The sequence below is a fragment of the Carassius gibelio genome, chromosome A6 (genome assembly GCF_023724105.1).
Source record: "Carassius gibelio isolate Cgi1373 ecotype wild population from Czech Republic chromosome A6, carGib1.2-hapl.c, whole genome shotgun sequence".
Lineage (NCBI taxonomy): Eukaryota > Metazoa > Chordata > Actinopteri > Cypriniformes > Cyprinidae > Carassius > Carassius gibelio.
This window is the reverse complement of record NC_068376.1, coordinates 27,184,426-27,199,777: the sequence shown is the minus strand read 5'-3', so window position 1 is coordinate 27,199,777 and position 15,352 is coordinate 27,184,426. Positions and strand designations below refer to the sequence as shown.

The following is a 15,352-nucleotide window of genomic DNA, read 5'->3' as shown; positions in this document are numbered from 1 at the left end:
ATTAGAGACACGCGCTCCGTCCGCGCTACCACTCCTCACCTTATCCGCAGGGTGGGCAGTTTAAAGGGGACGCGTCACGAGTGATGTTTCCAGAATTAAATAAGAGAAATGAGTGGAGTGTGTTCCAGCCATAATTCACTTTTACTTTCACATACATTTATAGTCTGTTGAACTACGTCAGTCATTGTTAATTTGAGAGTGAAACCAGCATATATATATATATATATGAGCATGAGTGATTGCAATTAAAACTCCTGATTGGCCATTGCGTTCGAACTTCAAGCCTGTCTCTCCATGTGTGCATTTCCTTATAGACATATGCATTTGATGGGCTGATAATACTCAAACCCAAAGAACCCTAACCTGACTTCAGTACATATTGATACGCTAATTTCAGTACATATTCTGTAAGTAGGCAACACACACACACACACACACACACACACACACACACACACACACACACACACACATATATATATATATATATATATATATATATATATATATATATATATATATATATATATATATATACATACATATATATACATATACATATACATTGATTCCAACAAAACACTGATAACTCATAATAATTGCTAGTGTATTGTTTTCTGCATACTGCACACTACAGTATACTGGTCCAATTATAGAATTATTTGCAGTATGCAATGATGCACAAATGTGTTATACTGTAGGTCATGTGTGTATTCTATGCATGCCGTAAATCGAAAACTATGCACAATATTCCAACTGTATACTTTAGAATAGAGGGTGTAGTACGGTAGTATTCTTAACAGCTAGAGAACATTTTTGACCTTTAATTCTGTCCATGAAGCTGTGGCATTTGTACATTGATTGGATCTGAAGGTTGAGGCATGAAAGTCACAGACAGAAAGCGATACATGAACTGTCTCCTTTCTGACTTAAGCATTTGCTGCAGATTTAAATCAGTAGGGCACCTTTACCACCACAAGTCTCAGCCTTTAGCTCATGTATTTCACTGGGAAATTTGATTAATTCATTTCAATTTGTTCCATTTAACATTTAATCGACAAATGATTGAGATAGATCTCATGGCAAATTAATTATTTGTTTAATTTTCTTTGTGCTTTCAAGGAATGATTTTGAATACAAATTGTGCTGAGAGGTTTGTGACAGGCTGTTTTATAGCCAGAGCTTGGATGTCAATCAGGCATACGTGTAGAGGAAATCTGTCTGACAGTTCAGCCGTTATTCATTAGAAAGGCCAATATAAAGAAGTGTTTGTGCACTTCACCTTGCATTAGCTCACCCTCTTTAATTAAAACCGAGAGGTCAGTGTAATTCTATGCTTGGGTGAGATGTGTTTAAGACTAGCCAAAGAGAGGAAATGTAAGCGTAAGCCAAACCCTACTGATCCTGGGTCGATCTGGACGTACACTCACGGTCACACAAATATGCAAGTTCGGTCACAAGAGACAATGTGGTCAAAGTAGTTAAGAGGACTGGTAAGAAAAAGATTTTAAGGCCATTAAAAGGATTGTCCTATTCTGTCCTGTTTGCAGTGGTGCGGAAGAGCAGGACAGGAGTGAAGACAGATGCACTGTTTTTATCTTTACAAGTTATTGGTTTAATAGTGTGATGCAGAGAAAAACTGATTTTGTCAATGCAGACGTTATAAAGAAAGGCTTAAAAAAAGTATAAAGTGAAATAAAATAAATGTTTTAAAGCTATTTGTTTAAAAGATTTAAATGTTTAAAAGTTTAGATGAGCTTAATTTTTACTAGCATGCTAAATATTTCTGTGCAGCCAATCATCTAGGCAGGCTATTTAGTCACATGACTTGTCAGTTCACGCAAAGGAGGAAAAAAATATATCTGTTTTCATTTTTAAATCTCTAAATCTCTGTAATAAAGTATACAAAGCTTATTTCGGTAACAAACAATGCATTGTTTTTAAAAGATCAATTCTTTGACACAGGTATAAAATGTGCATAACAAATAAAAGGCTACCTACTTTATACTGATGTAAATACATCTGTGGAAATTATCAGTGAGCAAATCAGTACACAAATCTGAACAAACTTTCAGAGTGGATTAAAAAAACTGGAGTCACGAGGATGACTTAAAACCCACCACTCAGTCACTTGCATATAGGAATTTATTCATAAAATGTGTTTCCATTGTAGTTTATTCAAACTTCTTACTGAATAAAGATATGCACCTCAAGTGAGTCTATAAAGTTTTTATTAACATTTTGGAAAAAATGTTTTTAATGTAATGTATAAAAATAAATAAGTAAAATTAAAAATAGGATGGAATCTGAGCTACTGAATTTGATCATATTGCAATATGTAGATCAGATTCCATCCACTTTTTTTTTTTGATTGATTCAGGTTTATGCAGCAGGTTTTGTATTCAGGATTACAGTTCGGGACTAGATTTCTAACATAAATCTAACTCAAATGTAACAATGAATATTTTCATATATCTTAAGATTCTAAATGATTCAGCATGTTTTCTTTTTTTCAGGGCAGCTTGAGTTTGAGGAGGTAGCAAACAGTGGCAGGAAGCCAAGAGCCTGAAACAGCTCAAGGTCACTTACTCACTGCAGCAGATCCATCTCAACCTGCAGTGATACACACACCTCCGCACACCAGTGAGGATAATGACATCACGACTCGTTTGATCACATGTAATAGAAATGAGAAACAATTCTTATGTATGTATGGGATATTTAATTGAATCCCATTAAATATATCTGATGTTATCCAGTATCCAGTCACCTTAAAATCACATTCATATTACCACTGAGACTATTTTGTGAAAAAAAAAAAAAAAAAAACTAGATTGTGAAAGCCAACATATACAGACATGGTCTCCACTGTTACATTCTGCCATCACTGGATGCTGCTCCTCTTGTTACTATGGCGACAGGCCCCTAGAGCCCCTCCGCAGGCAGATTGGAGGAGATGAGAGCTGTGATGACATCACACAGACTGAGGAATCACTGGTGTTGGGCCACAGAAGTGATGTCATGCCTGCTGGCTCTGCTAAGTGATCCACAACTGAGGTGGAAAGAAAGGCATGACTCAGCTTTTAATGGACATCCTCATGAAGTAAGATGATTATACTTAATAACCAGTGATTAGATGTGCTTTCTAAGCATCCCTATTATAACTGCTCATTCTTAGAGTTAGTGATTCGAACAAACCCCAACCCTAAGTATTAAGCTTTGGCACATAATCATCCACCAATTTTTTTGCTAAGGGACATGAACAATACTTTAGATTGTCCAGTAATAATACATTGCCCAATGTTCTTTTACAAGCATTTATTTTTGCCTGCCAGATAACAAGGTCATGAAGGGGACACCCAAGCCATATCTACAGACCACAACATCAAACACTTAGAGGTTGGTTCATTTTTTTTAGCCACTGTCTTGAAACCATCCAAAACACCTTAGCAGATATATTGCAATGCCCTAGCAACCACTTAGTTTGCCATAGCAACCACATAGGAGCATGCTAAAAACACTCTGAATACCTTAAAACCATATCCTTGAATTTTGCATCCGCAACTTTACTAATATTTTATGCATAATTTAAACATTTAACACGTGGTACAATAACGTACTTTTCTGTTAAGGTATTGACAACATTAACATTAACTAACTAGCAATATATTTGTTTCAGTGTTTATCAATATTTAAAAATGAACATTAAAAACACTTTTAGTTATTGTTAGCTCAGGTTCAATAAATAATATTGACAGATACATCTTTTGATTTTAATAATGTATTTGTTGAAATTAACATTAAATGAAAGTGACGTGTGAAGTGTGGCAAAGTATGCTGTCCCATGCTCAGCACTTATCCCATCCAAGTGCACACAGCAGTGAGTAGTGAACACACACACACACACACACACACACACACACACACATACATTTGTTCAAGGGTCTCACCTCAGCTGTGATATTGAGAGTGGACGAGCCAGTAAAATGACTCGAACCTGTGACCATGGCTGCGACCTGGGTTAAAAGTCAGACTCCTGAAAATCCTGAAAACAGTTCAGCACTAACAGACAGAAGTGAGTAATGGCTCTTTATGATATCATTTTCTTCCATCTGACCTTCACTTTTTTCAGCGTTGAACCTATTCTCCTCTGTATCTGTTATCGTATTGGTCAGTATTGACCTTCTGTTCCTTGGGTTTATTAAAGGACCTTTTATTTGAAGTAGAGTTTTTCTTCTGGTAACTTCTGATCTCATGGATCATAAAGTCTTTGCTCTTTTCTCTCAGTGTACAGTATCATCAAGGTCAAATACTATAATTGTCTCTTGGAGTCTCCCTTCGATTTCACACTTCATTTCCTGTTGAGCTTGCAACCGTTAATACCACTGTCTGTGACACCCTGGAAAATGAAATTCCATGTTAACAAAAGAAATGCCTTCTTGATATAGTGCCATAATAAGGAACTGTCTCTAAGTTAATATTAACTTGCAGCTGAGTTTAACAGCCAGACCAAGATTAGTAGGAAAAACAAACCCATTCAGACTTCATCCTACAATCAATAACTTTGCATTATAACATTATTTTTCAATCATGATTAGGCACATTTTCCACCCAAATTCCTATTACTGTAATGCAAACAAACTGTAATGCAGTAACATAATTACATATGATAAGAATATTTGTTGTACTGTCTATAACATATGTTAATAAAAACTATTGTTACAGTATTTTTTTACCTTTTAAGTAATAGTATAATAATAATTAGAAAAATAATCTAATAATAATCTAATGTGTCATGCCCATTGAAAATAAAGGGACTTACAAAACATCTCAAGTACAGTAATGAGAATTTGGGGGAAAATATCATGATACTGTATCTCTTAATGATCCTAAAATAGACTTGAGTTTAATAAGTAAAGCATTTGAATGTAAATTGTCTTTAATTATGAGGTGAAGACTCACTTGCAAACTTTGGAGGGAGATTAACCAACACTGTATGCTGCGACGCTGTGAACATAATGATAACAAAGTGGCATGAAATTAGATAGCAGATCAGATTGCAGCTTCGACTGAATGTGATAAGCACACAACTTTTTATATATGACCAGAGGGGGTTTTAAACTCTCAGAGCTTTTATACTTAAAGTGGTTATCGTATGGTCCAATCTCCAGCGGTTTAATAGCCTGTCAGAGAGAGTTACTGCAGTGCTAGAACGACACTATTCTGGTATGCGAATGGTGAAAGAGAGAGAGAGAGGGAGAGAGAGAGAGAGAGAGAGAGAGAGAGAGAGAAAGGGGGAACACCCCAGGCTCTGTGGAGGACACATACGCTTGTGTGCATAAACACACATAACATACCTCATCTGGCCCCCGGTAAGAGCGTTAGGGCTCAGCTGTTTTGTTCAAGCAGTGAAGGAGTCTCTTCAGACAATTTTCTGCTTCCTTATTTTCACATTTTTTTAGACAGTGAATCAAGGTTTGTAAAGTATAAAAAATGTGAGTGCAAAAATCAATACCACCATAGCCCCTTTCACACTGCACGTCGGACCCGCAATATTCCCGTAACATTGCCTGGTCGCCTTCTGTGTGAAAGCAACCACGTCCTGGAATTGACTACCGAATCGAACCCGGGTCGGGGACCTATTAACATTGCGGTAATCGATCCGGAACGAGTGCTGTGTGAACAAAAGCCAGATCTAATTCCGTATCGAAGTGATGACGCGCGACTCTTTTACCGGCTGTTTTGAAGGAAGATCAACATTCGCGACGAAAACACATGTGCAAACTGTAATGAAGCAGAGATCAGTTAGTTCCTCACTTTCCGCGCTGACGCCGAGATCGTTCGCTTGCTTCAGTGAAAGTATAGCGTGCCAAGCGTTGTCGACTCGTACATTACACGTCACGCGCTGATGTCACGTGCCGTTACGGGATCTTCAAGGGTTGTGTGTGAAAGCACGCACATATACCGGGTCATCACTGGCAGTGTGAAAGTGCCAAATCTAGCAACCAGGGAACAATTACAGGAACACTTTACCCCTGTATTTGCCGGAATGGCAGTGTGAAAGGGGCTCATGCTAGAATATTCTGTTTGGTCACTAGGTTGTTACTAAGTAGTTGCTAGGGTATTGCTATTGTTTGTGGTTGTTAGGATGCACTGGGTGGTCACTAGGGTGTTAGCTGCTAGAGTGTTTCGGGTGGTCTTTATGGTGTTGCTTTAGTATGTGGTTTCCAGGGTATTCTGGGTGGTTGCTAGGTGGTCGCTTGGATGTTGCTATGGTATATGGGTGCTAGGGTGTTTCTGGGTTTGTTGCTAGGGTGTTCTAAATGGTCACTTGGGTGGTCTAGGTGGTCACTAGGTTGTTGCTAAGGTATGTGTTTGCAAGGGACGTTGCTGAGGTGTGTGGTTACTAGGGTATTCTGGGACATTGCTAGGGTGTTGCCATGGTACGTAGTTGCTAGGGTTTTCTGGGTGGTTGCTAGGGTTTTGCTATGGTATTTGGTTTCTAGGGTGTATTGTTGGGGACTAGAGTCTTACTAGGTGGTTGCTAGGGTGTTTCTATGTGGCTACTAGGGTGTTCTAGATTTTGCTATACTATATGGTTGCTAAAGTGTTCTTTTACAGATTAATTCATGACATGATGCAGCATAAAGTGGTGGTGTTGTGTACATCAAAATATTTTCTTTGTTTCATGTGACACAGAGATATCGTGCAGTTCTGAGGCTCTGTGGGTTGTTCTGGCTAAAACCCAACCATATGGGATCACTGTTGATCTGAAACAAGCAGACTCAGTGATTCTTCTGGGGCTAAATGTTACTCCGTTGTACTCTAGTGCTTGATAAAACAAATATTTAGCCTTCCACATTTGTCCTTTTGAGCTAAGATGTTCAAATATTGTTTATGAGGGATGTGGGAAGATTGTTTTGTTTTGGTTTGCTGCTTGTAATAGAAGAGGCTCAGCTGTGTGACTTTAAAGTTCAGTTCTGTTGAAAAAAAAACAAAAAACTGAGTGTCAAGGTGTCAGGTTTGTGATAAAAAATAAGTGTATTATTATTAATATTTTATGTTTCAGTTTAATCATTTTTTTGTATCTACTTTTTGCAGAGCCTTTGTAAAATTGAATGCAAAACAGAAGACAATGAGCGCAGTGTTAAAAAGAGGCAAAGCTACATATGTTTTTTTGGACATTAATTAATGTTGGATAACCAGAAAGTGTCAGAGAGTTTAAGAATAAGAATGATGCACTAAATGCATTCACTTAAAGCATGTTTTGTGTACTGATGACAACACTGTCAAAACGATCCGCACACTGGAACTATAGACTGAACAAATAATGTGCATGTGCATGACATCACCATTTTTACAAAATTAATGTTTTTTGTTTTGTTTAGTTTTTTGTCTGAATGTCCCATTTTCTTTTTGAACAGTTAATCTATTCTTTATCATTTAAAACCTAACAAACATGTTTTGCTTGAAAAGTGTGCATGGTTTAATATTTTGTGCAGTGACATTCACAGATTTTTAAGTGTGTCTGAAGAGCTTAAATACCTTTGGGAGAGTATATGGAATGCTTCAGACTTTTAATTTCATCATATGATTATAAGAAAAAAATATCTGTTTGACAATTTACATGGTCAAAGAGCAAGAAAGATTTAGTTTCCACATAGTTCTCACATCTGGCACAACAACAGCTAAACTGTAAATGCATGATGGACACCAGAAAACAGCTTGATTGAGGGCAGTTGTGTCATAGACGATCAGCTCATGTCCAACAGTTCAACAGTTCAGTTCTCTTCGTATTGCTTTCTTCGTATTAAATGTGAACCTGTAGAATTTCCCCAAAAAAGTCCACTTCTAGAGTGTTGCGGTTCACTGTGATTCCGCCAGACGTAAATGAGAAGTGGCAGTAGAGATATGCAGGCATCTTCTGTGTTGTTTGAAGGTGATTCAGTTCTGTTTTGTTAGCAGAAAGGTTAACGGCCTCCGTTTCTATTGGTCGTCAGTCCTAGGCATTGTGTGGATCTCCCCTGGAGCCTGCAGAAACAGACACACGCAAACGTATTACGCTGCTGGAATGTGACAGATCAAATGAAGCAGTTTACTCGAACGCTCAAGTGAGAGGGAAACACATCTTTCAAGCTGGAAGACATTTATATATTATACTGCCTACTTGAGCACATATCTGCAGTGCTATGTCTCTCTGTCATGATTATCTCACTCTCCCTTTCAGTCGACCTCTGTCTCCGGCTAATTAATGAACTGAAGCAGACGCGGCACCTCCGGTGACAATGATAGAACAGTTATATCACTCCAGAGCGAGTGCGAGATGACTAGAGGAGATTATTAACACATTGTGAGTGCAAACACATGCACTTAAAATGAATACGGTGGAAAATTGCTCCAGTTATCCAACAACGCCAAGAGTTTTAAGAATCAAGACACAATTACAAGCATAAATTAAAATAATCTACTCTATTTGCTGTAGCCTTCAAGGTTAGGTAAACAAAAACATCAATTTATGTTTGTTTTCATATTATAAGAGGTAAAATGTCTTCAAATCATACACCTGAAGGCCATAATTTGTGCCAGAACAGGTCAGATATGAATACAGCACCTCCGGAATTTGATCTGACACTTGATCTAAGTCTATTCCTATGTAAGTCATTTAAGGACCTGGAGGAAAAATTGGATTCAAACTTGGAATGACCACATCTCTAATATGTTCAGTTTGTATAACAGGAGGAAAGCCCGTTTTTTCTGAGATGTGTTTTGCTAAAATTACTATATATTAATCTAAAGTGAAATCCATTAAAGGTAGGATTTTTTTTCTCTCTGCATGAGAAAATCTTTTCAGCATGACTGTTTTCAAAATTGATAATTATAAGAATTTTTTCTTGAGCAGCAAATCAGCATATTAGAATGATTTCTGAAATATCATGTATACATTTAAATAAAAACAATTATTTTAAATTGTAATTGCATTTCAGAATATTAAATTTTTACTGTATTTTTATCAATTAAGAGACTTTTTTTTCAAAAACGTAAAAAAAAAATCTGACCTCAAACGTTTGAATGGTACAAGTGCTATAGGTGCATTAATGATTTTCTTTTGTCTTAACAGCATATGTGAACAATTACGGTTAAACAATTATGCTAAGAAGAATCAACTGCATTTTAGTACACAACAATAATATTGGGCAGCAAAATAATATCTCGAAAAAATACAAGAGGTTTACCTTCTGAATTCCATTGTCTTCATTGTTTTGGAGTATGTCACAGGTGTATTTCAGTTTGTCAAAATAGCCTTATATCTGACATCAGCAAACTCCAGAATTCAAGTGAACAGATGTCCATGTTGCTTCCTTGAAAGAAACAGAAAAAGCAGTTAACTTTGCTGCAGAAGCCACAGTTATAAACACCCTTTAGGAAAGAGTCTTAGGATGAAGATGTCAACCTGAATGTTGCGAGGTGTCGTGCAAGCCACAACACCTCAGACAGCAAGCTCTCTGTGTTAACACCTCGGATATAACAGCTAGCAAATGTGAGAGTCAGTGCAGGCACCAAACGAACACACATACACTATATTAAGAAATCATCCTTCACAGCTGATCATAGACGAGCCCTTCCTAGTCAGAGGAATGCTTGAATGTTTCAGAGAGATGGAAAAACAGTTTAAAGATCTGAATATGGAGGGAACAATAGATCGGGCAGAAATTAGTTTGTAGTTTTTTTTTAATGATTTTTGATCACAATAAGCCAATAAAGTAAATTAATGAATGTGATTATAAAGTAAATTAATTCATAGATTTTACAGTTCAGTACAATAATGAACACAGAAAAAATTATAATTTAAAAACAATGTTTACATTTTAATAAGTTAAATTAATATTTTATACATTAATGCTATTATTTTTCACAGTGTATAAACACTGGGTTTTTATACAACAATTTATACAAATGCCTTTACAATTTCAGAATGGGGGTCTCTTGAATGAAGATGATGATGTTTGGGGATCCATGACATCTAAAAGTTTAAAAACTAGACTAGCAAAAGCTTTTATTGAGGGGGGAATTTCTTTGCATCCAGATAGCATTGCAGACAGGATACATTAAGTCATGTCTAGATGACGTTAAACCTGTCTTTCAAAGATATGCACAGAAATGTATTTTGCATGGATGCGTCACTTGATGGCAGCACTGAGCGACAAGTCAGCAAGTAGGCTACCTGTTTCACCTGTCAAATAAGCATTACAAATCTGGTGTTATGAAAGTGAAAGTGAGCAATAAATTACATGCAGATTTGTTTTTGTTAAAAAAATGTTTGTACTTGTTTTCTTTATTACTGAATTTAATAACAGCCGTGCGTGTCTTCTGTTGCTGCTCTACTTCTATATAGTGTAAAATGACGACTATAGGGCGGAAAGCGCAGATGACTGAGATTGAACCGCGCAGGTCTACATCTGAGAATGATGCTCTCTGACTGAGAGTTTGGGACGTGTCTGGCGGACTGCCGCGCAGCCTCTAACACCCGTCAACGGGAGCGTCAGCGTGAAACCTCCGGTAATCAGCTCACGCTGCACCTCGCGTTCTGTTTTCTCCACAGGAGAGCCAAATAGAGAACGCCTGAGTGAGCCCATAACCTAAACACAGTCTCGATTTGACAGCTACAAAGCAAAAACACCCGAGCCACAGGCGACGATAACAATCCACCTCAACCTACTTCGCGCACTGAAGCAACGCAGGCATTCTGCATGCACAGCATGTTTTCCATCTGTCTGTCGGTCCGTCTTGTCAATCAATATCAATGCCATTTTCCGCATGAGCACATTCAGACATTTGTAAAAGATAAAAAAATGCAAATATGTGTGATTGCATCAGCTCTGGATGGTTTGCAAACCCAGGGCTATGCTTATTATTTGCAGAAGCTGTTTTACATAATGCATTAAATACTATTAGGCTGAAAAATGTTAGAGATACATCCAATAAAGGATTGAGATCCTTTTCTGATCGCAATTCTCGCGCTCTATTTTGCCAGTCAGGCTTTGTGAACCATCTGGAGCGTTGCTCTGACAACGGGGGAGAATGTCATGGTAACATTAATGGGGGTTACCCAGGAAACTGTAGTCGCCATGGAGACTGCATCAAAGGCGGATTCAAGGCGTGATCTCTCAGTCTTCAGCTTCTCATCTCGTAGTCTCTCATCCCATGGAGACATCGATTCCAACATACTTTTTCCCCTGGATCCAAGCCACTTTTTCAGATGCTTCCTCTTTTTCTCTCTCTCAGTATTCAGAACCGATGTGACGTCTCACTTTGAGGGAAATCTGAACGCTCTATTTTTAGGCTTGACGTGATTTGAGTTTTACATAATCTGGAGATGACTACATTTTTGCACACCGAGTAACTTGATCACACAATATAAAGATGTATGTTTAGTATTAACCAATTTCATTTGCTACAGGCAAGTCAGATTCAACAGACACAGCTTTGATTACATTACTAACAAAACGTACTGTTTTTGTGTTTTTTGGCTTGTTTTTTTTTCACATTCATTGCATTTAAATGAAGTCTGCACTGAGATGTATTGGTGATTCTTCAACCGGGGCACTTGTTGAAAACTGTTTAATCTATCTTAATCTTTATTAATTATCATGGAATACAGACCACATGAATTTAATAACCTTGACATAAAAAAGGTTTTAAGTTAGTTATTAGCTAATTAACATAATTAATAAATATACAAGAAACTGATTGTTTCAGAATCAAAATTGACAAACAGTAATGTTTGGTGATAACACCTAATAGAAATCTACTCCAAGGTCATGATTTCTTCTTATTTCTTATTTATGATATTCTATTACGTATAACTTCATAACCATTAAATATTTTCTTTGTGGAAAAAAAAAAAAAACAACAACTGAAAATTAGTTAATTTATTAAAAACTGTAATTCTTTGTTAGAAAATATTGGCAAATTGTACACATAAATACCAATTTAATTAAAAAATATATACTTTTTTGGTTTGTTTTTAAGTTCCTTGTAAAATTTCCCGGCAAATATCACATTTCAGCACTCAAAATTAGGAAAAAGCAATTAAAGAGACGCATTAATCTATTCTTTACATTTTTTTTCTTTTTCTTTAAAATCACCCTAGGTGACATGAAAGTTCCCCTAATTGAAGATTCACCCATATATTCCACAAAGTACATATGATCAACACAGCATTATCTTCAGTTTGTTCACATTAACAGCAACACATATTCGGTTGTTTTACTTTGCCACAAAATGTAAGATATTGCAAATACTCACGTATTATGATGATTATATGTTAACACTGATACCAAACGCAGACTTACGAGCACAATATTTGCAGTGTGAGTGCTTCTTCTTTTTAGTCCCTGACTTGAACCTTATCCTTTATGCTCTGGACAAATGCAACACGTGAATTGGAGTTTGGCACCTTTCTACCAAAATAGCGCCCTGCGTTACTTTTAGTTTAATATGCTGCCTTTTCCATAACATGTAGGGTACAACGGATCTAAAATCCCCCAGGGTAAAAGGCCCTTGTGATTTACATACTCCCAAAACACTAAATAGCAACAAAAACTACCCCAGTACTTTCTTAACACCTGTTTATCTCTATGCACTGCTGAAGTGTATTGATTCATGCGGTGTGCAATGTCAAAAGTCTGATTTTGTTTTTCAGATTTATGTAGCTAATAAAAATCATTACAGCTATTTTATTTATTTACTGACTTACAGATTTGTGATTTTTGCTAAAAGAGATTTAGATTTCAGTACCTGTTGAATAGCCAAAAATGTAGTTATGTTGGTAGAGCAACTAACTGTATTCTGTAACTGGGAGGAAATAATTTTTTTGGATAGATATTAACTGTTCTAGTTACAATGTGAAATCTGACATTACTTACATTGCAACTCCATGAAATGCCATTATGTGAGTAAATAAACTGAAAATAGCAATAGCAAAAATATCAAAATAGTGATTTGCTGAAGTAGTTGCTATATCAAAAGTATTTGCTTATGGTGACAGATTTTTCCCCTCTAGCTGCCTTTGTATTTATTTATTTGTTTAATAAAAACAAATTAATTGTTGCATTTACCTTATACAAGTTTTATATCTCCATCTATATTCAGTAAAAATATTTTATTTTTTTCAACTGCTGTATACTTTGGGTGCTAAAAAAAAAATTCCACAAATGGGGGCTTTTAACCCCGTTGTACCCTAATAACGCAGCACATTACATTTGCATGGTTGCCATCATGGTGATTACTGTAAGACTGTCTGACACTGTACATGATTTACACGTCTGTGAAAATCTTTTTAATATTCACGCAGTTTTGATTGTTCTGGTTGGAGTAGTTTGGCTGTTTGAAAGCACTATTTATTCCTTCCTCTATGACCATATATTCCGATTTACTGAGGGAGGATGTGCTCTGTGTCTGTTTCAGATCTTCTGTGGAGTTGAGATGCTGACAGCTGCCAACGTGGAGGTATTGTGCGTGCTCTTCCCCGTCAGTCTCCCGGTGATAAAAGTAATTGAAATTGGACACAATGACAGGTACGGGCAGCGCAATGGTCAATACGCCAGCGATGGCGCACAAAGAACCTACAATTTTGCCTCCGATGGTTACTGGATGCATGTCTCCATAGCCCACTGTAGTCATGGTAACCACAGCCCACCAAAAAGCATCAGGGATGCTGCTGAAACTCGAGCTAGGGTCGTCAGCCTCTGCGAAGTAGACTGCACTGGAAAACAAGATGACCCCGATGAAGAGGAAGAAGATGAGGAGTCCCAGCTCCCGCATGCTGGCTTTTAAAGTCTGGCCGAGAATCTGGAGGCCTTTGGAGTGGCGCGAGAGCTTGAAGATACGAAAGACCCTCACCAGACGGATCACACGGAGGATGGCAAGTGACATGGCTTGCTGGCCATTGCCTTGCCTCTCGGCCAGCTCCGTCCCCAGAGTGATGAAGTAAGGAATAATAGCCACGATATCAATGATATTCATGATGTTTTTGGAAAAAGTAGCCTTGCTGGGGCACGCGAAGAAACGCACGAGCAGTTCAAAAGAGAACCAGATGATGCAAAGGGTCTCGATCACAAAGAAAGGGTCTGTGAAAGGGCTGGATGCAAAAGGGCCAGTGCCATTTACAATTGGAGAGACAGTAGCTGGGTCCTTGTCGTCCCTAAACTCAGGCAGGGTTTCCAAACAGAAAATAACAATAGAAATCAAAATGACCAAAACAGACACAATAGCAATGCCCCTGGCAGGACCAGAGCTCTCTGGGTACTCAAACAGAAGCCAAACCTGTCTCTGAAATTCGTGGTTTGGCAACGGTCGCTCTTCTTCTTTGATAAAGCCCTCATCCTCGCGAAATTTCTCCATGGCTTCCTCGCCAAGTTGATAAAAGCGAATTTCCTCCGAGAAGATGTCAATGGGGACGTTCACGGGTCTCCGAATGCGCCCCCCGGACTGATAGTAGTACAGGATGGCATCGAAGCTCGGTCGGTTTCTGTCAAAGAAATACTCGTTTCTGAGCGGGTCAAAGTAGCGCATCCTTTTCTTCGGGTCCCCGAGCAATGTGTCCGGGAACTGGTTGAAAGTTTTCAGCTGGGTCTCGAAGCGCAGCCCCGAGATGTTGATGACCACTCGCTCGCAGCACTCGTGGTCCGGCTCGTATCGATCCAGCGACAGGTGACTGGGGAGCGCCGCGGTTTCCTCCAGCATATTATCGCACGCGACAACTGTCATGATGTCCTTCTCCGTCTCCGCGTACCCGTGGTTGTCGGCGTTGGTCCCTCTGTTGCTGGCTGAGGGGGAATCAATGAGATTGTAGTGGTCATCCATACAGGTGAGGAGACGGAGCGGCAGAGGGCGACCCGCCTCCCCTACCTAACATCGGGTAAACTGAGGGTTTCTCTTACGCGCGCTCTCTTTTGCCTTTTAACACACTGTCGCCGCCCCACGGAGCTTTATAAACACATGTCTACTCCCGCCCACGGCGAGCATATGCCTGACACATTTCCTCCACTCGCCCAATCGGAGACTAACAAAACAAGAGCATCGATTCTCGCCGCGCGCGCCGCTGTGTTTTGCCTGCGCGCACGAAATCATTCACAAAGTATCCAAAACATTATTCAAGATTAAACGATTTTAACAGTTCCAAAGACGCGCTCTCTCATATACAAAGAGGTTCTATGAGGTTTTTATGAGGTTCCTTTTTGTCCAACCAAACGTCTTTTTTAAACGTCTAGAGGATTCAATTGACGTTATTTGAGTTTTACATAATCTGGAGATGACTACATTTTCGCACAACGAATGATCTGATCACAAA

At 38.3% G+C, this 15,352-nt stretch overlaps 1 protein-coding gene across 1 annotated transcript; it reads right to left on the bottom strand.

The window, feature by feature from the left end:
- Positions 1–7,462: 7,462 nt before the first annotated feature.
- On the bottom strand, positions 7,463–14,989 carry LOC128015923 (potassium voltage-gated channel subfamily A member 3-like). Its single transcript, XM_052600176.1, has 3 exons — positions 11,108–14,989; positions 9,234–9,359; positions 7,463–8,031 (listed from the first exon to the last, which is right to left on the bottom strand). The coding sequence occupies exon 1, from the start codon at positions 14,863–14,865 to the stop codon at positions 13,318–13,320; it is 1,548 nt and encodes a 515-aa protein (XP_052456136.1). The 5' UTR covers positions 14,866–14,989; the 3' UTR covers positions 7,463–8,031; positions 9,234–9,359; positions 11,108–13,317.
- Positions 14,990–15,352: the final 363 nt, after the last annotated feature.